Source organism: Oncorhynchus keta, unplaced genomic scaffold, assembly GCF_023373465.1.
Source record: "Oncorhynchus keta strain PuntledgeMale-10-30-2019 unplaced genomic scaffold, Oket_V2 Un_contig_1083_pilon_pilon, whole genome shotgun sequence".
Lineage (NCBI taxonomy): Eukaryota > Metazoa > Chordata > Actinopteri > Salmoniformes > Salmonidae > Oncorhynchus > Oncorhynchus keta.
In genome coordinates this window covers 570882-595643 of record NW_026277222.1, presented here as the reverse complement: position 1 = coordinate 595643, position 24762 = coordinate 570882, and the positions used below count along the sequence as shown (strand labels likewise).

The following is a 24762-nucleotide window of genomic DNA, read 5'->3' as shown; positions in this document are numbered from 1 at the left end:
GTGTGGCGGTACTGAAAGAGTATAATCTGAGACGACATTATGAAACGAAACACGCGGACAAAAACAAGAATATGGACATGGAACAAAGGCTACAAAAGGCAGAGGAATTAAAACGAGGCCTCAAATCTCGACAGGCTCTGTTCAAAAAAGCCAAATCACAAGGCCAGGCTGCTGTCAAGGCCAGTTTTATTTTGGCAGAAGAGATCGCTAAATCACCCCGGCCATTTACGGAGGGGATTTCATCAAAAACTGCATGATTAAAGTTTGTGACGAAGTTTGCCCAGAAAAAAGGCAACTCTTTTTAAATGTGAGTCTGAGCAGAAACACCATTGCCGAGAGAGTAGACCAGTTGTCCATCAATCTAAAAGAGCAGCTTGTGAAAAAGGGAAAAGATTTCATTGCATATTCCTTGGCTGTGGATGAGAGCACCGACATTTCTGACATTGCCCAGTTGTCAATTTTCATCCGCGGAGTGGACTCCAGCCTAAGCGTGACAGAGGAGTTTTTGGCTTTACGTCCTATGCATGGCACAACTACGGGGCATGATTTGTATGAAGAGGTGTCAAGATGTGTAAATGAGATGGAGCTGCCTTTGGGAAAAACTCGTGGGTTTGACAACCACGGAGCACCTGCGATGTGTGGACACAGGAGCGGACTGGTGGCGAAGATACGGGAAAAGATGCAAGAGGAAAACGCGACAGGTGAGCTGACAGCTTATCATTGTATCATACACCAGGAAGCGTTGTGCGGTAAAGCCTTGAAAATGGAGCATGTAATGAGCATCATCACGCGCACAGTTAACTTTATCAGAGCCAAAGGTTTGAATCACCGCCAGTTCAAGGCATTTCTGACGGAGTTAGAAACGGAGCATGGTGATTTGCCTTATCACACAGAGGTGCGATGGCTAAGCCAGGGAAAGGTGCTTCAAAGATGTTTCGCAGATTTGTCTGTTCTGGACAGCAAAGGGAAAGACAACACAACTCCGAGACGAAATGTTTCTGTGTGAAATGGCTTTTCTGTGTGACATTACGAGTCATCTGAATGCAATGAACTTGCAGCTGCAGGGTCGGGATGTCTCTGATATGTACAGTACAGTGAAGGCATTTAAAACCAAACTGACTCTGTGGGAGACGCAGATGCGGAAAGAAAATTTGAGCCACTTTCCCAGCTGCCAGACCATGAAAGAGAAGCTCTCTACCAGTGCGTTCCCGAGCGCACAGTTGGCTGATAAAATAGGTATGCTTGCCGCTGACTTTCGTTTGCTGACTTTGAAGCACAAAAAAGCAGGTTGGAACTGCTCGGTAACCCATTTGCTGTTGACGTGGAAGCTCACCACCAAACCTCCAAATGGAGTTGATTGACCTCCAATGCAATGATGCACTGAGGGCAAAATATGCGGCAGTGGGTGCTGCGGAGTTCGCCCGTTTCCTCCCGACACAATGCCCCAGCTGCGCATCCAGGCTGCTCAAACGTTGTCTATGTTTGGCAGCACATACCTGTGTGAACAACTGTTTTCTTTGATGAACTTGAACAAAACATCACACAGAAGTCGACTTACTGCTGAACACCTCCACTCAATTCTGAGGATTTCCTCAGCTCAGAGCCTTACCCGAACATTGATGAACTTGTGGAAAAGATGGGACACCACCAAGTATCACCCTCAACCTCAAACAAGTGAACATTACTGTGCAATCACATATTTAGAGTTTTTACTCAGTTCAAGTTTAAAAGTTAAAGTTTAATATTTGTTTTCACTGCATGTTACTTCTCCTTAAACAAAGTGTTGTTTTTTTGATTAATAGATTTTTTGCACTTTATTTTATTGTATTTCAATCCAATTATATTTTAAAAATATTTCAGTTGAGTGGATGATAGAAAATTGCTATTATTGTTTTTTTCTTTGAAGTAAATTTAGCCCACTTTTGCTAAAATAGAAAATATAGGCTACTGATGGTGCCTTGAATACCGGTTTCTTTCATTTAATGTTCATGTTATGGGGATTTTTATATAAAGGAAATTTGTCTTTTGTGTCTGTTGAAAATTAAAGATTACTGACAGAGCCATAAGAAAATATTGCTTTATTTATCTGATCATATTGGAATATATTTGTTAGGTTTTCAGTAGGTTCAATTAGGTTCACTAGACTATATGCGTCATTTAAAAATTTTTCAATGAACATTCGAACAGTCCGGCCCTCGGCTTGTAGCTAAATTTTTTATTTGGCCCTCCGTCCATTTGACTTTGACACCCCTGACCTAACAGGTGTGGCATATCAAGAAGCTGATTAAACAGCTTGATCATTACACTGGTGCACCTTGTGCTGGGGACAATAAAAGGCCACTTTAAAATGTACAGTCTTGTCACACAGCAAAGGGAGCGTGCAATTGGCATGCTGACTGCAGGAATGCCCACCAGAGCTGTTGCCAGATAATTGAATGTTAATTTCTCTACCATATGCTGCCTCAATGTCGTTTTAGATAATTTGGTAGTACGTCCAACCGGCCTCAAAACTGCAGACCACGTGTAACCGCGCCAGCCCAGGACCTCCACATCCGGCTTTTTCACCATCAGGATTGTAAATGAGACCAGCCACCTGGACAGCTGATAAAACTGCAGGTTTGCACAACCAAAGAATTTCTGCACTAACTGTCAGAAACCGTCTCATGGAAGCTCATCTGCGTGCTCATCGTTCTCACCAGGGTCGTAACCTGACTGCAGGTCTGCATTGTAACCAACTTCAGAGGGCAAATGGTCACTTTTCAATAGCCACTGGCAAGCTGGAGACGTGCTCTTCGTGGATGAATACCAGTTTCAACTGTACTGGGCAGATGGCGTCTTGTGGACGAGCGGTTTGCTGACGTCAACCCAAGGTGGGGTTATGGTATGAGCAGGCGTAAACTATGGACAACAAACACAATTGCATTTTATCGATGTCAATTTGAATGCAGAGATACCGTGATGAGATCCTGAGGCCCATTGTCGTGACATTCATCCGCCACCATCACCTCATGTTTCAGCATGATAATGCACGACCCCATGTCACAAGGTTCTGTACACAATTCCTGGAAGCTGAAAATGTCCGTTCTTCCGTGGCCTGCGTAATCACCAGACATGTCACAAATTGAGTATATTTGGGATTCTCTGGATTAACGCATACGACTGTGTTTTCCAGCATCCGCCAATATGCAACAACTTCACACAGCCATTTGAGAGTGGGACAACATTCCACAGGCCACAATCAACTTCCTGATCAACTCTATGCGAAGATGTGCTGCGCTACATGAGGCAAATGGTGGTCACACCAGATACCGACTTTATCTGAGCCACGCCGACTTTAAAACAAAAAAATTATCTGTGTTCCCAGTCATGTGAAGTCTGTAAATTAGGGCCTAATTTATTTATATGAACTGTAACTCGGTAAATCTCTGAAATCATTTCATGTTGCGTTTATATTTTTGTTCAGTGTATATCACAAATACGATACAGAAACTGATAAAAAAATACCTTTGATTACAAACTAGCGGCATGCTGGAGACTTGCTCCTCCCCCTGGCCTGTTCTCATAGTTACATCATTAACCCAGAAGAGGAGAACCTGGGTCATGTTCATTAGGTACCAAACATTACCTGTACTTGTCCAACAAGAAATGCTAATTTTTGCTTTTCATTGCAAAACTTTTACATTGTGTGCCCTAATGAACACGACAACACTGTGGTCACTGATTGTCCTCTCTGTAGCCGTGGAGGAAAGGGGATTATTGCCTTGCCTCACTGCCTAGTTACCATGGTAACTCCTGCATCTATTCCTTCCAGGTGCCCCCGACTCCGCAGCCTCCTCCCCAGGGAGCTCCACCCTCTGGAGGCGTGACGTTCTATAACCCCGCCCAGTTTGCACAGGTAAGTTAGTTGAAAACGGTTAGGCCAGGGTTCCCATTAAGACTTGACACTTATGTAAATGTGTACATTGAAATCTGTGGGAAAAATCTAGGATCTCAAGTGAAGTTGTGATGACACCATTTGCATTTAAGGTAATTTGGCCGAAAGGTACAACCACATCAGTCAAGTAAAACTTGACTCTATAAAGCTGTGAAATCGGTGCTAGTAAGAAAATAAGTAAGGCTTGTTCCACCATTGAGGTGCTAGGACACACCAGTGTTTACAACACCACATGTTTACACTGTCAAATCAACCCTTGTATCCCTCTCTCCTTCTCCCCAGGCGAGTACTCCATCGGGACGGCTTCTGTCTGGAAGGTTGGGCGGTCAGAGGGCATACCCAGTGCTGAAGTAGATATCCAGCCTAGTTCATCCTAAAACAGACTTTATGGGTTTAACCACCCCCTGGGAAGCGCATAGACACCTCAACTCCCCCTCTGATGGACCCCCCCTTACACCCAAGACGAACACTACCACCAGTACCATCATCGTCAAACGACTATACCACTCTTTCACTAATTAAAAAAAAAAAAGAAAGAACATTTGTTAATTATTTGCAGGCAAGATTGTCATAAAGGGCTTTTTCATGTGTCCAAACTGAGTTAATTGGAACAATGGATCTTAATGCACATACTTAGCTTGATTATACTGTATGTAACAACCTACTGTGGAGAGACATGCTAGTGTGTTCAGCTCTTAGACAACATTCCCTCTACACACATGCTGAGACAAAGGACTGTTCTGGTCCTATTTTTATCTAGTACGTGTGTCTTTGGCCCCTTAAGTGTATTAGTGTGTAAAAGAGTGTAGCACTTCGGGAGCTCAGCTCACTTGTTTATACTAGTGTATATGACTCTTCAGTGTTCCCGTACAGACACTGAAGGTACTGTAGCGCTGATGTGTGTGGAGTATCAGTAGTGCAATGCCTGCTGTGTTCACTCTCCCTCATTCAGATGTGCTCAGGTGTGATGTGGGGTCCAGCAGAGGCAATAGGAGTGACTGTCACGCCTCGCTACCCTAGGAGTTTAGAAGTTTGAGTGTTGGAATGTTCATTTTAGATATTTATAAAATGTTGCTGCCTACCAACACCTCATTATCAGGCACAAAGGTCTTAAGTCTCAACTAGGCTTCCTCTCCCCCAACTGAGTTTAAAAGCAGGCCTTTAGAGGAACAAGGAGTGAGCTGGGATTCAGGGGCCTCATTTATAAACTGTGCGTGCATACAATATACCCCAAAATGTGCATGCGGCAGTTTCCACGATCAAGTTGGCATTTATAAAAATGTAACGTGTTGTGAGAATGTGCTCAGCTCCCCGTTTAGACCATGCGTACGCACATCTACTAGTGGCTGAAATATTGTATTGCAAGCTGGCAAGTAAGTATTTTGTGCAAATGGGGGATATGATGAAAAGCTTATTCATAAAAAAAACTAAAAACAGGACAACAACACAAATTCAGCCATTTGCCATTAGTTAGAAGAGCAAAATTATTTATTTAATCTAAAATAAACATTTGAATCTCTATTTTCATAACCATTGCAGAATAAATTTCTCACCTTTTCTAGCCGTAATAGGTTCATATTCCCTAAGTAGCCATACAACAAATTAGCATGTGCATCTCTCATTTAATTGGACCTAGGAGCCTAGTAAATAGATAGGCTGTATTAAATTGTGCAATCCCATAGGCAGTGCGGTTTATAATCTAGCCTACAGTCAAATTTAAAAGGTGAAGTTTATTTTACATTGAAGTAGGCCTATGTATGCTACTGGTAGCCTGCCTTTGACAATTTTTCAGAATTCACGGCCAGTCCCATCATATTTAGGTGAAAAGTCGATGCAAAACATTGTTGAATTTAAACGTTCTGCTGACAGGTCCACAATTTGCCATTTGTTTTCTCTTTCATAAACTGTATTGGAACATTGCCAACACAGTAGTTTATGTAAAATATTTGAGTATAGGTAAGCTATTGTATTGCTGTGAGATAGAAGCACAACATTGCCAATTTAAATCAGACCCTATACTAAGGCAGGACATTGTTTCTATCTATTGATAAACAAAATATTGAACAATTTCTATTTTGTACTTTAGTGTGGGCTGTAGCATTTAGCCTACTTTTAAAGTGTTTCAAAATCTAGGCTACAATCAACCTTGCAGAGACATCAGGCAAATCGCTATGCATGTTTAGTTTGAATAACTTCCAAAACATTCTGCCCACAGAAATGTGATCAAAATTGCAATTGCCCATTTTAGATACTGCCATGGCCTAATTCAAAATTATACAGCAAATAGTGTGTTATTGTCACCATAAAATTTGGAGGTGTTTTCCAGGCAGAGTTTTAATGTGCACCAAATGTATGAATCTAAATATTTTTGTACTCCCACTGGATTTTCAGAAATGTGTCTCATGCGGAAATGTGTGAACTGTTATAAATGAGGCCCCAGGACTATATCGGTCAAGTCTCAGATGACACCCTATTTCCTATATAGTGCACAACTAGGTGGCTCAGGTCAAAAGTAGTGCATGCACTTTATAGGGAAGTCATGGTGTCGTTTGACTACAATTTTTAAATGTCATTAATCTATCCAAATATTTATCTGATCGATTGTATTTATGAGCTGTAGTCATGAGCAAAAGTGTGGAGAGCAACTATTGTTTTTGCTGATTTAGCTTTGAAATGTCATTAATAGATTATATAATACCTGGATTCACGTTTGTAACGGCTGCTTCTGCAGATTAACTAGCCTCATTAAATACATCTGTGAAAGGAACAAATTTTACTCAAAACTGCCGTTTCCTTTTTGATTTTGCTGTTGCTTTTGTCAACTTTGTTATCCAAAATTCCTTGCTTCCCCTTTGTGTTCTTGACTTTGTTTCTGTGTTGAACACCCAATTATTTTTTCCAAAGGTCCCCTTTTTGTCTGAGAAAAGCTGTTGATTTTTCCTGTTTTAGAATTCAACCCTGTAAAATGGTAATAAAGATATCTTTGCGCTCTTTAGCACTTTGAAAGAATGTTTCATTTTGTTCTATGTCTGATTAGTATCCAAGGTTCATCATGTTGTTTTATCTACATATCAAAATACATTTCCTATTCACACATTATTGCAGTACATCCCAACAGTTGGCTAAAAGTGTCTGAATGTGGAATATTATAATCTTTGTGTAATGTTAATGAATTCATTTTTATTATTAAGTGAAGTACAAACAAATATCCCCCAAACTACCAGTGGATCTAAATGTGTGCAAGTCTGTTGGCATCACTGTGGCACTACAGATGTAGTTACTTTCTCACAGATGAAAGTATTTTGGACCAGCACTACCTATCCCTCATTGACAACTCTGGCAAGTAGAAAAATCCAATCAACCCAGACAGTTGTCAAATTCTCCTATAGCATTGGAAGCAACAACAAAAACGACTATAGGCCTGTTCCATTCTCCACTCCTGAAGTCTGCAGTCTAAAAGAGCATTTGCATGTATATTTCAAGAAGTGTAGGGTGCCTGGTTTAATTTTTAGCAAGTGTGTGAGGGCGTCGCAGCACACTTCACTGGCTCATATTCCCCTTCCTGTCCAATCATGAGTGTGGCCTTAACTAAAGTGCATTGCACTCCGAAACAAGTCACTGACAAGTGTTGGAGTGAGAAAAATATCTGAAATCAGGAATCGCCACTTAGAATGCAGTATATACATACATCCCTTCATGGCAGCTATGATCCTGTGGGTTAGTGGCACATGAATGATCTTGTGTTCATAAAGTAGTTTTCTTCAGCTGAAATGTCACAGTATTTGGGCCAACTTCATTTGGATTTGGTGATTTCTTTGTCCTCTTGGATCCAAATGCTTTCCTGTAAAAATCCCCAAATAAATGCAGTTAGAATCTATAGGCTAACAAAGCAAGATTGTAATTATTGTATATGGGAGTTTTTGACATTGCACAATAGAAAGTCTGGCATAAACTACCTCTGCATCAGCGTTATTTTAATCGGCTTAATCTACCAACCAATCATCTCCCACAACACCTTCCTCCTAACCTAACTTGGCAAGTGTAAAATAAATGCCTAGAACTAGACCCCCACCCCACATTCTGCTCTTGTTGACGAGAGTAACAAAACTGTCTCTTCTGCAGTTTTTCAACCAATCGAGTAAAATGGAGTGTCGCCTTGTTAACGTCTGAAAGCGGGAGTCACAGGCTCTCTCTTCAATTTCCCTTGAAAACCGGAACATATGGTTGTGTTATGACTGTGCTGAGGCTACCCTCCCCCAGAAATGTAGTTTTTGTTTTGTGCTCTGTGTACACATACAAGACACTATTTCATCAAGTAAGTCCATGTGGAGCGTGGCACTAATTAGTGTACCAAACAATCAATCAATATATTGACATGGGTAGTTTCGGTTGAAGGTTACCAGCGCTGCTTGTGCTTTTTGAACGGCTCCCTCCAACATGGTGCGGTCGCTCAGCATCTGTCTGAGAGCTGCAGGGTCCATCTCCAAAAGCATGCCTATGAGACAGAGTCCTTCTAAATTCTAACCATTACAGACCACTAAAATGGTTTATGAAAGACAGCATTAGCAGTATCTGTGATATTACAGTTCACTCAATGAGCCATTTTGTTCTAGAGACTTATGTTTAAACAGTTTAGTGGTAAAGCTGCCACCATATTGCTTCGCCTTACAAGATCTGCAAATATTAAAGGGCCAAAGGGAGAGTAGGGATCAAATTGGGACCGGCTAGTGGCAGGGCTAACCTGTAATGTCATTTGAGTGCACTGCGTCCATCTCCTGCACCAGTAGAAACAGCCTCTCTTCCAGCCTCTCAGTGTCATCGGCATCTGATGAGTCACTCACATCTGTCTCTTCCACACCCAGCCTACAGCAAATCAGGGTAGGGGAAACATAACATGCCATGAATATCGTTAAAAAAAACTGCACAGTATAGGCTAAGTATCCCACACGTTATGGCCTGCGACTAGAGAGATATTAGATATTATTCTGGTATCACCATGTATTTACTATTGGATGTACAATAATGACACCATAAAATGGATGGATAATGTTAAATTACTGTATAAGTGAGGAACGCTGTCTTAGCCTTCTGTGTCAGGTTTCTAGGCTCTCCTTTCGAGACTAATGGCCCATTCAGAAACACCCCCTAGTCCTGTATCCTCAAGGCTTTTAGGTAGACCTGAGTGTGGATACTGTAGGTGTAACCAATATGGCAGAAAAATATAATTAGTTCATCAATGGCTACTATCATATTGCTTATACCTACCCAACTCTAGGGTAATATGGGATGTATTTGGACAGGGCCTCAGTCTGCTTGACTGCCAGATCTAAAATTAATGACGGCCATTAACAGAAAGTAGCCTAATCAGTCTAGTTTCCATCCATTCAGAGGTTCATCAGCGTTGTGTCTGGATATACAAACAAAGTTCTTCATAATATCTTTCTTCCCCACAATGATGTCAAGCTCCACACTCACTCCTGCAGTGTCTTCAAGGCCAGGTTCACCTGCTCCTCCAGTAGTGAGGGTTCTGAGAGAAGATGCAGCACCGCTTCTTTATGCTGCTCCAGGAGCATGCCTGGAGTGGTACATGGGTAAATACATGTTAGAGAAGCATTAGAAGCTGTTGGTTCATAAAGGATCAGCCTGCGCTTGCACTGTATGGATTCGCATTGTGTAGGGCAGGGGTCAGCAACAGGCGGCCAGCAAGTGATTTTCTTGGCCCCCAAACTATTTTTTTTATTAAAAATAATTTTAGTTTTGGGTCAAAAAAAGACTCAAATCACCAGGAATTCAGCAAAAATCAGGTCCAACCAAAATCATCCCGCAGCTGAATCTAGTTGCCTACACCTGGTATTTGTTAACACCTAATAATAATATTAATTTGGGGGGGATGCCTATATTTGTCTTGTTAAGTAATGGAAATGTATTTCTTGGATATCCCAACTCCCCCTGAAATACACACAGGGAGTGAGTGTCTCACAACCAGTTGTTTGCCATTGGAGGAGATATAAGGAATTAACTCAGGTTCTCAACCTTTTTGGTCAAGCAGAAAAGTGTCAAACTTTGTGTGTTGCTTTTTTGGCAAGATTCTTTCTCTCAGTAATCTGGTAAAATAAGAGTTAAGTAAATAAAATAAATCATACGTTTGGAGGGAGGAGAGATGATTGGCTTACTGATCAGTAGGTTGATTACCAGTGATTTTCTGTGTGTGGCCAGTGTTGTAGATGTCCACGAGCTCAAACAGCTGTTCCCCAAGCGAGTCAGAAGAGACAGATGCTTCATCTTCCTCCTTTGACATCCTTGTATTGCTGAAGTCATGGAGAGATCATAGTTAGTTGAGGTCTAGTCTCACATGGCCATCCTTCCAAATCTGTCTCGTTGACTAGACTACAAGAAACCTGGGCTCTGGAGGTTAGTTAAGATCAAACTCAACCAAATTGTGACACAGAAACTCACATGGGGCGGAGTTCAACCCGAGTTAAGCATGTGTAAATGGAGCGCAATTCCCTTTTTATGAACTTTTCTCTCTACATTCAGCCTCATTTACTGTCTTTAAAAAGGCTATTTGTTTGGGGTGGAGATGAAATAAATGAAGGTGTGGCGGAGGTGTCTACAGATCAGGGTATGTGGCGGAGGTGTCTACAGATCAGGGTATGTGACGGAGGTGTCTACAGATCAGGGTATGTGGCGGAGGTGTCTACAGATCAGGGTATGTGGCGGAGGTGTCTACAGATCAGGGTATGTGGCGGAGGTGTCTACAGATCAGGGTATGTGGCGGAGGTGTCTACAGATCAGGGTATGTGGCGGAGGTGTCTACAGATCAGGGTATGTGGCGGAGGTGTCTACAGATCAGGGTATGTGGCGGAGGTGTCTACAGATCAGGGTATGTGGCGGAGGTGTCTACAGATCAGGGTATGTGGCGGAGGTGTCTACAGATCAGGGTATGTGGAGGAGGTGTCTACAGATCAGGGTATGTGGCGGAGGTGTCTACAGATCAGGGTATGTGGCGGAGGTGTCTACAGATCAGGGTATGTGGCGGAGGTGTCTACAGATCAGGGTATGTGGCGGAGGTGTCTACAGATCAGGGTATGTGGCGGAGGTGTCTACAGATCAGGGTATGTGGCGGAGGTGTCTACAGATCAGGGTATGTGGTGGAGGTGTCTACAGATCAGGGTATGTGGCGGAGGTGTCTACAGATCAGGGTATGTGGCGGAGGTGTCTACAGATCAGGGTATGTGGCGGAGGTGTCTACAGATCAGGGTATGTGGCGGAGGTGTCTACAGATCAGGGTATGTGGCGGAGGTGTCTACAGATCAGGGTATGTGGCGGAGGTGTCTACAGATCAGGGTATGTGGCGGAGGTGTCTACAGATCAGGGTATGTGGCGGAGGTGTCTACAGATCAGGGTATGTGGCGGAGGTGTCTACAGATCAGGGTATGTGAGCAGAGTTGAGTGGTTAGAAATCCAACCCCTCCGGTCTTTTTCCAGTCACTTAGCTAAAAACCGTTCTGTACTCACAGGGGAAAAAGCTGCAGCTCCAAATACGCTTAATTTATTAAAATCACAATTTAACACCCATATATTTTTATGACAACCTGGACCAACCATTTGGTTTTGAAGTATTGAAACCAAACCATATGATTTCAATTATATTTATAATATTTGAATAAACATGAAAAAGGTGAATGTAAGACTTGCACATAATTTCAAATAGGCTACATGTAATATTAAACAGCATAAATAGGTCAGAGGAAGGGATGAAATGGTTACTGGTTTCACGATAAAATTCCCTGACAATTAGTATTACCGTTTCAAATTTTAATTAATATTAAAACCGTGTTTGCTTACCACGGTTTGAAAAACTCTCGGTAAATACTGTCCAGCATCAACCAAAGTTAGCAACAGTCTGATGCAGGCGCAGCCTGCAACGTGGGTTTTGTGTGAAAACATAGCGGAAGATAGTGACAGCGCTCGGGAGATTTTTCAGCCTTCTAAGAGGACCAAATCTGGACCAAAAAGTGCGGTCGTATTTTGGGTTTTACAAGAGTGCTGAGGGGAACATAATCGAAGATGGTCACCCCGTCTGCAGAACATGCAAAAAAGAAAATTGCTGCGATAGGGGGCAACACTTCAAATTATTTTGTAGATTTTACTAGGAAAGTCAGCTAAGAACAAATTCCTATTTACAGTGACGGAGTATTTACAGTGACGGGGGCCTGGGATTAAAAAATAATTAAAATACAAAACACATTACAACAAGAGAGACAACACAACACTGAGGAAATGTTTTTTCTTTCCAAGAACTCCAGAATGGTTCTGTAACCTGTTTGGATATAAGGCCTAATGCCCTATTTTTATTTTATTTATTTACATTTATTTAACTAGGCAAGTCAGTTAAGAACAAATTCTTATTTACAATGACGGCCTACCAAAAGGCAAAAGGCCTCCTGCGGGGACGGGGGCTGGGATTAAAAATGTGAAAATAAATATAGGACAAAACACACATCACAACAAGAGAGACAACACAACACTACATAAAGAGAGAGTTTCCTCATCTCCCACCCCTTCTATTGCGACTATCCCCGACAGGGACTGGGAGACTAGTCAGGATCAAGGGGAAAATGAAAGGACATTCAACCTGACAGAGCTTGAGAGGATCTGCGTCTGAATACTTAACGAATGCACTTTATTACTCCACCTCTCCACCATGCTAGCTGATGTGTGGTGAGCATTCTGGCAGAAAATCGTTGCAGTGCATCACCCAGGTGGGTGCTACACATTGGTGGTGGATGAGGTGAGTTTCCCCTTTACTGTGTAAAGCGATTTGAGTACCGCAGTTGATAAAAAGGCACTACATAAATCCAATCCATTATTATTATTATTATTATTATTAACCACACATATTCAACTGCCAATTTACTGTTAGTTGCCTTCAGTTGGTTAGGCCTACATTATCATTCTATTACATTGTTTTGTTTACCTTAATTTGCTTCATCTATAAATGCCGTCAACAGCCTTGCTGCTGAGGAACATTAGTAAAAGTTTATTTATATATATATTTTTTAAAGACATGTAGGCTAATTAAATTGTTATGGACTGGAGCGCAGACCAAGCCGTAACAGTTTGAACCTGACGCATGGCACAATACTTGGCTGTATCATGGCACAATACTTGGCTGTATCATGGCACAATACTTGGCCGTGTCATCACACAGTTCCATGGTTAGTGCAGGCAATAGACGAGGGTATAGCCTACTATTGTACACTATTCGCCCTATTATATTTCTATGTACACTAATATTCTAACATTACCATGAATTTAATAACTAAATGTGTGTCACGCCCTGACCTTGGAGCCTTTTTATGTCTCTATTTGGTTTGGTCAGGGTGTGATTTGGGGTGGGCATTCTAGGTTTCATTTTTCTATGATTTTGTATTTCTACGTTTTGGCCGGGTATGGTTCTCAAATCAGGGACAGCTGTCTATCGTTGTCTCTGATTGGGAACCATACTTAGGTCGCACTTTTCCCTCCTTTCTTTGAGGGTAGTTAACTTTGTTTGTGGCACATTGCCCTTATGCTTCACGGTTGTTTTTGTATTGTTTATTGTTTTTGTCGGCGTCATCCAAAAAAAGTGAAAATGTACGCTCACCACGCTGCACCTTGGTCCTCTTCAATCAACGGCCGTGACAATGTGGCAATTTTTTTAATTAATCAAACCACCATTTCCTTTATTTAGTGCGTAAAGGCCCTCCAAAACTGTTTTTTGTGATTCATAAATACTTTACTAAATCTAAATCATCTACAAGATCAGAGTATTTTTTTTTTATCAAGCAATTGGTACTGAAACATTTCTCCCTAATATTCTGAACCCGTTCTCTCAATGAACTCAATGTATTCTAGTGAGTCTGTCGTCCAAATTCCAACTAAAAATGTACACAGTATTTAAAGGGATGGCTTAAGATAAATGTATTGACAACCCTGTTAAAAGAAAACTCCATGAGAAAATCTGTTGGCAGCAAGTGGGAGAGTTTTCAGTGGTTGAATTACATTTATTCAGAGCGCACAAGGCAGCCACACATGCAGAGCGCGTTACGCGACTGAATAAAGTCTGAATACCAAATCTCAGACTTCAACGCATTCAAAACGACTGTGAACTCTGGAAAAAAACTAGCTCCAACTGGGAAAACAGTTTTGAACAGTCATCCAACTCGGAATTCCAACTCTGGAAATTTGGCCTCTTTCTAGAGCTCCAACTTTCTGACCTGAAGATCACTGATGTCATGATTTGACCTCATACTTTTCCGAGTTCCCAGTTGTTTGAGTCGGGCCCCAGGATGAATAATACAGACACATGGGCAACTAATCTAGCAGGATGGGGAAACAGACCCCAAACTGCCCTCGCCTCTAGTTTTCCTACTCTCCAGGATATTCTCAGTCTAGCTCTCAAAAACCCTTCTCCGTATGTAGGGTTTTCAGCCTTTAGGCCAACGTTCGCCCACAATTGGCTCTGTGTAAACTACAATTCCGATGCTATGTTTAAACATTTAGAAACATCAATAACCATTGCTTTCTAAACAGTTTTCGAAACATAATGGTATAAAATTGTATAAAATTGGCACCGACAGAGGGGGCTGCCTTGCTTCTAGTCCTTAGGAAACTTTGCATTTTTTATGTTTTATTTCCTACATTGTTAGCCCAGAGAATTGTGTGTGTTATTACATACAGCCGGGAAGAACTATTGAAAAGGGGGATACCTAGTCAGTTACCTAGTACAACTGGATACATTCAACTGAAATGTGTCTTCCGCATTTAACCCAACTGAATCAGAGAGGTGTGGGGGGCTGCCAAAATCGACATCCACGTCTTCGGTGCCCGGGGAACAGATTTTTACCTTGTCAGCTCAGGGATTCCATCCAGCAACCTTTCGGTTACAGGCCTAACGCTCTAACTACTAGGCTTATTGGATATCCGAGCGGCGCTAACTTACCAGCATTACAACTTTCCCGAAGCGGATGCTTTGGTCGCACCACCCAGGGCAATTGAACTGATTCCAGAGGCCGACCCAAAACAACGCAGGTCTTCTGGTCAGACTTAGAAGGCGCACACCACCCACCACTTCAGAGTATATTACTGGCTAGTGTTCAGTCCCTGGATAACAAAGTTGACGAGATCAGGGCAATGGTTTCTTTCCAGAGATATCAGGGATTGTAACATACTCTGTTTCACGGAAAAACATGGCTCACTCGGAATATACGGTCAGAGTCGGTCCAGCCATCTGGATTCTCAGTTCATCGCGCCGACAGGAATAAACATCTCTAGGGGAAGAAGGGCGGGGGGTGTATGTATTATTATTAGTGTTACCTTACAATTATTATTATTCTTTATTCACACACACACAATCTTCTGTGTTGTATTTGAGTATACAGTGCCTTGCGAAAGTATTCGGCCCCCTTGAACTTTGCAACCTTTTGCCACATTTCAGGCTTCAAACATAAAGATATAAAACTGTATTTTTTTGTGAAGAATCAACAACAAGTGGGACACAATCAGGATATTTCAAACTTTTTTAACAAATCAAAAACTGAAAAACTGGGCGTGCAAAATTATTCAGCCCCCTTATTAATACTTTGTAGCGCCACCTTTTGCTGCTTACAGCTGTAAGTCTCTTGGGGTATGTCTCTATCAGTTTTGCACATCGAAAAACAGCTCGAGCTCAAGGTTGGATGGAGAGCATTTGTGAACAGCAGTTTTCAGTTCTTTCCACAGATTCTCGATTGGATTCACGTCTGGACTTTGACTTGGCCATTCTAACACCTGGATATGTTTATTTTTGAACCATTCCATTGTAGATTTTGCTTTATGTTTTGGATCATTGTCTTGTTGGAAGACAAATCTCCGTCCCAGTCTCAGGTCTTTTGCAGACTCCATCAGGTTTTCTTCCAGAATGGTCCTGTATTTGGCTCCATCCATCTTCCCATCAATTTTAACCATCTTCCCTGTCCCTGCTGAAGAAAAGCAGGCCCAAACCATGATGCTGCCACCACCATGTTTGACAGTGGGGATGGTGTGTTCAGAGTGATGAGCTGTGTTGCTTTTACGCCAAACATAACGTTTTGCATTGTTGCCAAAAAGTTCAATTTTGGTTTCATCTGACCAGAGCACCTTCTTCCACATGTTTGGTGTGTCTCCCAGGTGGCTTGTGGCAAACATTAAACAACACTTTTTATGGATATCTTTAAGAAATGGCTTTCTTCTTGCCACTCTTCCATAAAGGCCAGATTTGTGCAATATACGACTGATTGTTGTCCTATGGACAGAGTCTCCCACCTCAGCTGTAGATCTCTGCAGTTCATCCAGAGTGATCATGGGCCTCTTGGCTGCATCTCTGATCAGTCTTCTCCTTGTATGAGCTGAAAGTTTAGAGGGATGGCCAGGTCTTGGTAGATTTGCAGTGGTCTGATACTCCTTCCATTTCAATATTATCGCTTGCACAGTGCTCCTTGGGATGTTTAAAGCTTGGGAAATCTTTTTGTATCCAAATCCGGCTTTAAACATCTTCACAACAGTATCTCGGACCTGCCTGGTGTGTTCCTTGTTCTTCATGATGCTCTCTGCGCTTTTAACGGACCTCTGAGACTATCACAGTGCAGGTGCATTTATACGGAGACTTGATTACACACAGGTGGATTGTATTTATCATCATTAGTCATTTAGGTCAACATTGGATCATTCAGAGATCCTCACTGAACTTCTGGAGAGAGTTTGCTGCACTGAAAGTAAAGGGGCTGAATAATTTTGCACGCCCAATTCTTCAGTTTTTGATTTGTTAAAAAGTTTGAAATATCCAATAAATGTCGTTCCACTTCATGATTGTGTCCCACTTGTTGTTGAATCTTCACAAAAAAATACAGTTTTATATCTTTATGTTTGAAGCCTGAAATGTGGCAAAAGGTCGCAAAGTTCAAGGGGGCCGAATACTTTCGCAAGGCACTGTAGAATGACCCCATGCACAATTTACATAAATACAAATGAGTCTTAAGAAGACAGTGATAGTAATTGCAATGAGCCCAAAAATTGAAATAAATACAGGAGTCTTGTATAGGAGTCTATAGTGTATGTTTACTATCTCTACACTGACTTGTTGGACTTCACAAGACTCACCCAAAATGAAAACAGGTTAATTCAAACCGTCCATGCTAATCTGAATGTCATTCAGTTCATTGCAGATTGTAGGACTAAACAATTTGATTTGCTGTTTTTAAGCATTAAACTTTCAAATAGCTCTTTGTTGACTATTGCTGGATGCTATCGTCCTCCATCAGCACCGGCCTGTACCCTACCTGCCCAAAGCTCTCTCCTGGCCCCTTACACTAAGTCTGAATTTGTCCTGATAGGTGACCTAAACTGGGACATGCTTAAACCACATGACCAAGTACTAAAGCAATGGGACTCCCTACATTTTTCTCAGATTATTACCAATCCCACAAGGTATGACTCCAAACACCCAGAAAAGGCTACCCTCCTCGATGTTATCCTCACAAATAATCCTGATAGGTATCAGTCTGGTGTTTTCTGTAATGGCCTTAGTGAACACTGTTTTACTACAGCCTGTGTTCATAATGGCTGCTCAGTGAAACGACCTGTCCTGATTTGTCATAGATGCTTGCTAAAAACTTTAATGAGCAAGCCTGCCTTCATGAACTGGCATTTTACATGAACTGTAAAATGGTATAGAATCAGCTTGATTCCCTCTGTCGAAGACGCTTGGACCTTCTTTTTTGATATTTTCAGTGGTATTGATAACAAACACACCCCCATAAAGAAAATGAGAATTAAAAACCGGTTCAGCCCCTGGTTTGACCGTGATCTTGCAGAGTTACTCCAACTCAGGAATTGCATTTGGCGAAGGCTCAGCACAAGCATACTCAGGCTGACTGGCTCTTATTCAGGCAAATGAGAAATAAGGGCAATCAGGCCATCTGGAAGGCCAAAGTTATGAGCAGTTATCTCTCTGTGGGTCTAGACCTGGAGAATGAACCCTCACACTCCTCACAGCTGCCCATGTCCTTTAATGTTGACGATGTGGTTGTTACTGACAAGAAGCACATGGCTGAGATTTTTAATCACCACTTCATTAAGTCAGGATTCCTATTTGACTCAGCCATGCCTCCCTGCCCATCCAACATTTCCTCATCTCCCACCTCTTCTATTGCAACTAGCCCCAACGCTTCTCCCTCTTTTTCACCTGCCCCGCTAGAAAGCTTCTCCCTGCAGGCGGTCACTGAGTCCGAGGTGCTAAAGGAGCTCCTTAAACTTGACCCCAAAAAAACAGCTGGGTGAGATGGTTTAGGCCCTTTCTTCTTTAAGGTTGCTGCCAAGCCTATCTCCAACCTTTTTAACCTGTCACTCTTTTCTGGGGAGGTTCCCATTGCTTGGAAGGCAGCCACGGTTCGTCATTTATTTAAAGTTAGGATCAAGCTGATCCTAACTATTATAGGCCTATTTCTATTTTGCCATGTTTATCGAAAGTGTTGGAAAAACTTGTCAATAATCAACTGATTGGCTTTCTTGTCTATAGTATTCTCTCGGGTATGCAAGTAAATAAATAAGTAAAATAAAAATAGGGCATTATGCCTTATATCCAAACAGGTTACAGAACCATTCTGGAGAGTTCTTGGAAAGAAAGAACATGACCAACACGTATAGTTTGCTTGTTAGAAAGCTCACAGAGTGACAGGCAGACAGCAGCACCGTCATTCGAGGTGAGGTCAATTTGTTTGATGACGCAGACGTCCACAGGGGACCCATCTTCGACAAACTCATAGCACAAGAATCAGAAGAGTTTGATGACATGACAAAACAAGCTCTAGAGCCATTTTTTTGCTACTCTAGTGAAGGTGTGCTGTAGGTTGACAACAGATCACCTAAAGCATGGACAGTAAGCATTAGAATCTGCTCCAAAAAACTAACGTTGCGTGTGAGAGAGATTTTGGGACTTTTTTTTAATCAATTACTAAGATTAAAGTCTAGGGAATGCAAAATAGCATTAGAGGGCATGATCATGTTTAAACAGAATAGGCCTTGGGAATGTTTGGCTAGTTTGGGTCCTGAGAGGAAAGCTGAGATCCTTACAACATCTAGGGCATCAGTTAAAGGACAGAGAGTCATATATTGTGAGCGTTTGTTCAAAATAAGAGAGACTGCAGGCACTTAAAGAGAAACAAGATAGACAAAAGCAAAAAGACATTCAGGGAGTCAGTAAAAACAACAGGTTACTGTAGACATGGGCAAATATGGTGGGTTCTGGACCAGTGTGGAGGAAGTCGCCGAGCAGATAGCTAATTTAAGTAAATACCAGCCGTGACAGAGCAGTTAAAATGTAGATGCTTTGTATTAGGCCAGAAAAACGAAAATTAAATTTTTTACTTATCAAAATATGGGAAATGGCTGTCATCGGATCAGCTCATCAGTAACGTGAAGGGTGTAGTAGTTGTTATGAGTGAGCCATTTGACACTAGTTTAGATGAAGCACGCATGACTGCGCCAGCTGATCTTGTTGCTCAAAGTAAAGAGGTATTTTGAGAGATGCTACCAAACAGCATCTTAAAGCACAAGATCTGGGTCGTAGGAGAGGACATTTAGATGTGGTTTGATTACCAAGTATTAAAATGCCACTGCAGTTTCTTGTAGAACGTGTTCCGCATACATTTAGTGGAAACATTTTAGATACAGAGTATGATGCAACAGTGGTAGACATAAGAAAATCAGATGACATTTATGAGTTTAGAATCAAATACGACAAAACTAGTAATATGCCCTGGTTGCCCTTATGGTTGGAATATCAGGAAAACCGTATAAAATGTATCCGTTTGTGCAAAGGATCTGGCCGTCTACATTTTTTAACACATGTATATTAGCAGTGAGGATAGGAGTGTGTGCTGGTGGCAGGGTAAAGTAATTAGTTCTAAAGGAGACACATTTGTAATAGACTATGAAGAAGAGGATGAAGAAGTGAGTAGTTCTGTATCAGAATATCCACTTCTATTTGATTATTATGTAAACGAGGTCAGAATTCTTACATAGAGTGGATCTATTCCTTAGGATACGATACCAGTAGATACTGACAGGATGGTAATATGAGGCAACGTAGCTGCTTTAGGACTTGTAGGACAGTTATATGAGACAGGGGGCCAAAAGATATCTCCTTGTTAAACTTGAATGCCAGTTTATAAAAGGTAACTTCAGTCATTTGATGTGTGTGTATGTATGCATGTATGTATTTTTTTTTTATGTTCATAATGTATTTAATTGAAAGACATGCTAATTATACTCTTTACAGTATATTATGTTTATAGGACTTTTATATTGTGTCTGCCTCTCACTGTCTAGTGTGGGCTATATTAAAATGCACCAAAAACACTTTGTTCTTGTGATTACATTCACTAGAATATGAGTGCCAGTGCAACAATCTTAAACATACATTTGTTTTACAAAACCAAAGGCTATTTTAAGAGCCACATCATTCATAATAAAGGGCTAATTTCCATTGTATGTGTGTGTTACATTTGAGCTATTGCACAGCCACAGAAATACTTTTTTTAAAAGTATTTTAACAGATTACTGTGAATTAATATGACCCTTCATGTTTGGTTATTACCTGTATTCATGTGCATATTTTGGAATTATAATTGTATTAACGACTATCAATAATCCTGAACATTAATTCAGTCATCTCAGGTAAAGAAAAACGTATTCTCCTAGTTAATACATTGTGCCATTCATCAACCAGCCAGGTACTGGAATTCACAATAAGTCATATTATTTGGCATTGAACAATGGGCTGGGAATAGAACGTTCAGAAGGTGGGTTGGTGCCTCGGTACTCAATAGAACTAATAGGTGCTGACAGGTTGAAAAATGCCATAAAATAAGGCCTGTTTTTTTCACCATTACTTCAAGATGACGGCAACAGTTGGGACAGATGGTAATATTATGAAATGGGCCTACACGGCGGACATAATGACCAAGTTTTTATTATAAAAAAAAGTGTACCGGTAGTTTAAAATGTCATGTCCAGCCTATTAAAGCAAGACTCCGGACTCTTAACAAAACTCCTCCGATCAGAAGATACTATCGTCAATAGGCGCTAAAATAGTTAATGCTAGCGTCTAAGAATGTGGTATTATCAGTCTTACCTGGGACACTGAGGTAGTTGCAGAGCTCTGAGGGCTTTCTCAAGGGCCTCTGTCAGCATCGCTTCATCCTGCTGCATCCGAGTCAGGACAGGACCAGGTAGTTCCAGCAACATGCCTCCGACCCAATTACAATGCCATCTCAATATACCATGAAACAATGTTGTAAAATGGAATCTACTACCTAGCTATAACATATTGGTAGTAATGCATATGCCTACATAGCTGCGTAATGCTTTGCAATTTGAATGTGAGTGTAAATGTAAAACGTTATGGGGTGATTCACCTGTGAGTTTCCCGGCGATCTCAGCGTGCTTGGGGTAAATTAAATCGTACAGTTGTTCGCCAAGTACCTCGAGATCTTCCTCATCCTCCATGATGATGTGATGTTTGACTGGTTATTCGCTGCTGTTGTTTACAATGCTAACCTGACATTTTCTATTGACTTACAAGTTCATATTTGAGACAAAAAGTACAGAGGTAACTAACTAACTATCTTCAAAAGCTGCAACACATCTTAACTATGATCGACGAGCTAGATCAGACTGACAGTGACAGACTCAATTGATGATGGATAGCTAAATTAGCTAGCTAGCTTGTTGACACAGATACGATTCAGAGGCACATCGATAACAATAGGATCCGTGTACTGTTCGTTCAATCAATATCCGAACTTAAACAACTAAGAATGATAATCATTTCGACTGCATTAATATATTTTTCTTATGTCATCCGCACAGACTCTTCTTCTATGATAAAATGGCGGTCCGCAAACCACCGTTAAAGGTGTATGCCGCCACCTACAGTGCTGGAGTTTGTGGTCAATCACGGTTTACAACATTTCTAAATCCTCCTACTTAACTCAGTACTTCTGATAAAATAAAAATAGCCATGCTAACTTCTAATAGACCCTCCTCCATCGCTCAAAATCCCTTCCTACCCCCCCCGACCTCAATGACCCTACACTTCAATCTTTCCCTCTTTTCAACATACTTAACAATATAATATAACAAGACATGCTCCACCATTTCACCGACAATACACTCCAGACACAAACCATTCACATGCTTACCAACCAGATGTAATAATGAGTTCAATGTACAATGTGCTAAGCGCAAATGAGCAAACACCACCACATACAACACCACAAGATCGCAAGCAGTTTAGCATGAGCATTAAGTTAGCTACTTACCAAATGTGTTGCCATGAGGAGGCACTGCAAGGGTCTTGATAGTGAAGAGGCTTCTGGGAGGGGGAGGCTTACTACTTTCAATCTGTGGCCCTTGGCTACTGCACTTGACATACTTCTTACCCTGTGGTAGAACCACCAACACACAACTCACAAAGTAGGGATACAAAACTTTTGTACAGTCGAGTGACATTTACTTTGGAGTGTACATGAAGGGGTTGAACTGATAAGTTGGACATGAGATTCAGATGGACTAGTAATGTATTCCAGACTGTAATGAATGCAGCTGTTTGATGGGTTGTTGTCATTGGGATTTGTTCCATGTGTACATATTCAACGATCAGTTGGTGCCAGTGCTGTATGGAGTTATTTTTGTTTTTCAAGTTTTGAAAGATTCCCAAAGCAAAATAAATCCAGAGAAGTTTGTTTTGGTGGGGTAGAAGGTCAAGGTTGCAAAGGAGACAAAAGCCCCGTTTATACCTTGTTCAGATCTTCCTTATCACCTCCGGAGGTAGTCGGGCACACATTGTATCTGGATATCTTACAAGTGTAGACAGATCTGGGGAGAGAAACCATTTAAATCATCATTATCCCACCTTCTAAAATCATTGACTGGTGGCACCATTAACTTATGGCATCAATATGCTGTAGCCCTGCAATGACATAATAATTGGAAGTGTTGGTTGATTGGCCTTTTTGAAATTATTGGTTGTTAAATATAATCTATTTCTCTGAGTATAAAATAATATTTTCTGGGAGCATATAATATAGCTCTATATTTATTAGAGTTATTTATTTTAGTATTTTTTGCTCATCTTTATCAAGGGTGTCAAAAATGTTGGACCTGACAATTTTTTCTTGACGTGAAGTTGGTTGACTTGAAATTGTTTGTTTTGTTAATATGTTAAATGCTTGTTTCTATATTAAATTTGATTGTTGTTTATGTTACAATAAAAACATTTAATTGTTAGTAACTGCATGGAGTTCTTTAAATTGATGAATTATTGAACATCTTTGCCAGTTGTCCGATTGAAATAATTGATATGTGTTGGGAGTATACATGACAATATCCTTAGGAAATAAGGGCAGCAAAGTTATCCAAACAATAGCATTAGATTCATTTGGAACTTTATTCTTACAAATTTATGGGGTGATCACATCAGAGCTAAAGCAGTCAGGTTACTGAAATTATCACTCTCGAGTATAAAGTTCTTAACAGAAATAAAGCTGGGAAAATATATTATGTTAGAGCCGATTTGGACATATTTGAATAAAAGACAGAACACACAGAGCTCCATGCACGTGTGTAAATATATGAATGTATATGATGAAATATTAGGTACGTACCTTTATGATTTATATTTACAGTGGGGCAAAAAAGTATTTAGTCAGCCACCAATTGTGCAAGTTCACCCACTTAAAAAGGGGAGAGAGGCCTGTAATTTTCATCATAGGTACACTTCAACTATGACAGACAAAATTAGAAAAATATCCAGAAAATCACATTGTAGGATTTTTAATGAATTTATTTGCAAATTATGGTGGGAAAAAAGTATTTGGTCACCTACAAACAAGCAAGATTTCTGGCTCTCACAGACCTGTAACTTCTTTAAGAGGCTCCTCTGTCCTCCACTCGTTGCCTGTATTAATGGCACCTGTTTGAACTTGTTATCAGTATAAAAGACACCTGTCCACAACCTCAAACAGTCACACTCCAAACTCCACTATGGCCAAGACCAAAGAGCTGTCAAAGGACACCAGAAACTAAACTGCACCAGGCTGGGAAGACTGAATCTGAAATAGGTAAGCAGCTTGGTTTGAAGAAATCAACTGTGGGAGCAATTATTAGGAAATGGAACACATACAAGACCACTGATAATCTCCCTCGATCTGGGGCTCCACGCAAGATCTCACCCCGTGGGATCAAAATGATCACAAGAACGGTGAGCAAAAATCCCAGAACCACACGGGGGGACCTAGAGAATGACCTGCAGAGAGCTGGGACCAAAGTAACAAAGCCTACCATCAGTAACACACTATGCTGCCAGGGACTCAAATCCTGCAGTGCCAGACGTGTCCCCTGCATAAGCCAGTACATGTCCAGACCCGTCTGAAGTTTGCTAGAGAGCATTTTGATGATCCAGAAGAAGATTGGGAGAATGTCATATGGTCAGATGAAACCAAAATATAACTTTTTGGTAAAAACTCAACTTGTCGTGTTTGGAGGACAAAGAATGCTGAGTTGCATCCAAAGAACACCATACCTACTGTGAAGCATGGGGGTGGAAACATCATGCTTTGGGGCTGTTTTTCTGCAAAGGGACCAGGACGACTGATCCTTGTAAAGGAAAGAATGAATGGGGCCATATATCGTGAGATTTTGAGTGAAAACCTCCTTCCATCAGCAAGGGCATTGAAGATGAAACGTGGCTGGGTCTTTCAACATGA

At 41.1% G+C, this 24762-nt stretch overlaps 2 protein-coding genes and 1 long non-coding RNA gene across 3 annotated transcripts in view; 2 read left to right on the top strand and 1 right to left on the bottom strand.

The window, feature by feature from the left end:
• The window catches only part of sec16a (SEC16 homolog A, endoplasmic reticulum export factor), a 69962-nt gene extending 63033 nt beyond the window's left edge, over positions 1–6929 (top strand). The window contains exons 29-30 of the mRNA XM_052500515.1: positions 3812–3895; positions 4217–6929. Coding sequence (XP_052356475.1) covers positions 3812–3895; positions 4217–4288 — 156 coding nt within the window. The 3' untranslated portion in view covers positions 4289–6929. The remainder of the gene's footprint in view (positions 1–3811; positions 3896–4216) is intronic.
• A 176-nt stretch (positions 6930–7105) lies between these two features.
• On the bottom strand, positions 7106–21892 carry LOC118387813 (uncharacterized). Its single transcript, XM_035776547.2, has 7 exons — positions 21412–21892; positions 21129–21243; positions 10127–10242; positions 9410–9509; positions 8676–8797; positions 8335–8429; positions 7106–7775 (listed from the first exon to the last, which is right to left on the bottom strand). Exons 1-7 carry the CDS (start codon positions 21500–21502, stop codon positions 7728–7730), a joined length of 687 nt encoding a protein of 228 aa, XP_035632440.1. The 5' UTR covers positions 21503–21892; the 3' UTR covers positions 7106–7727.
• LOC127917121 (uncharacterized) lies at positions 10583–13800 on the top strand. The gene is made up of 3 exons (XR_008096979.1): positions 10583–10859; positions 10918–11062; positions 11121–13800. It is a non-coding gene; the product is annotated as an uncharacterized LOC127917121 (long non-coding RNA).
• Positions 21893–24762: the final 2870 nt, after the last annotated feature.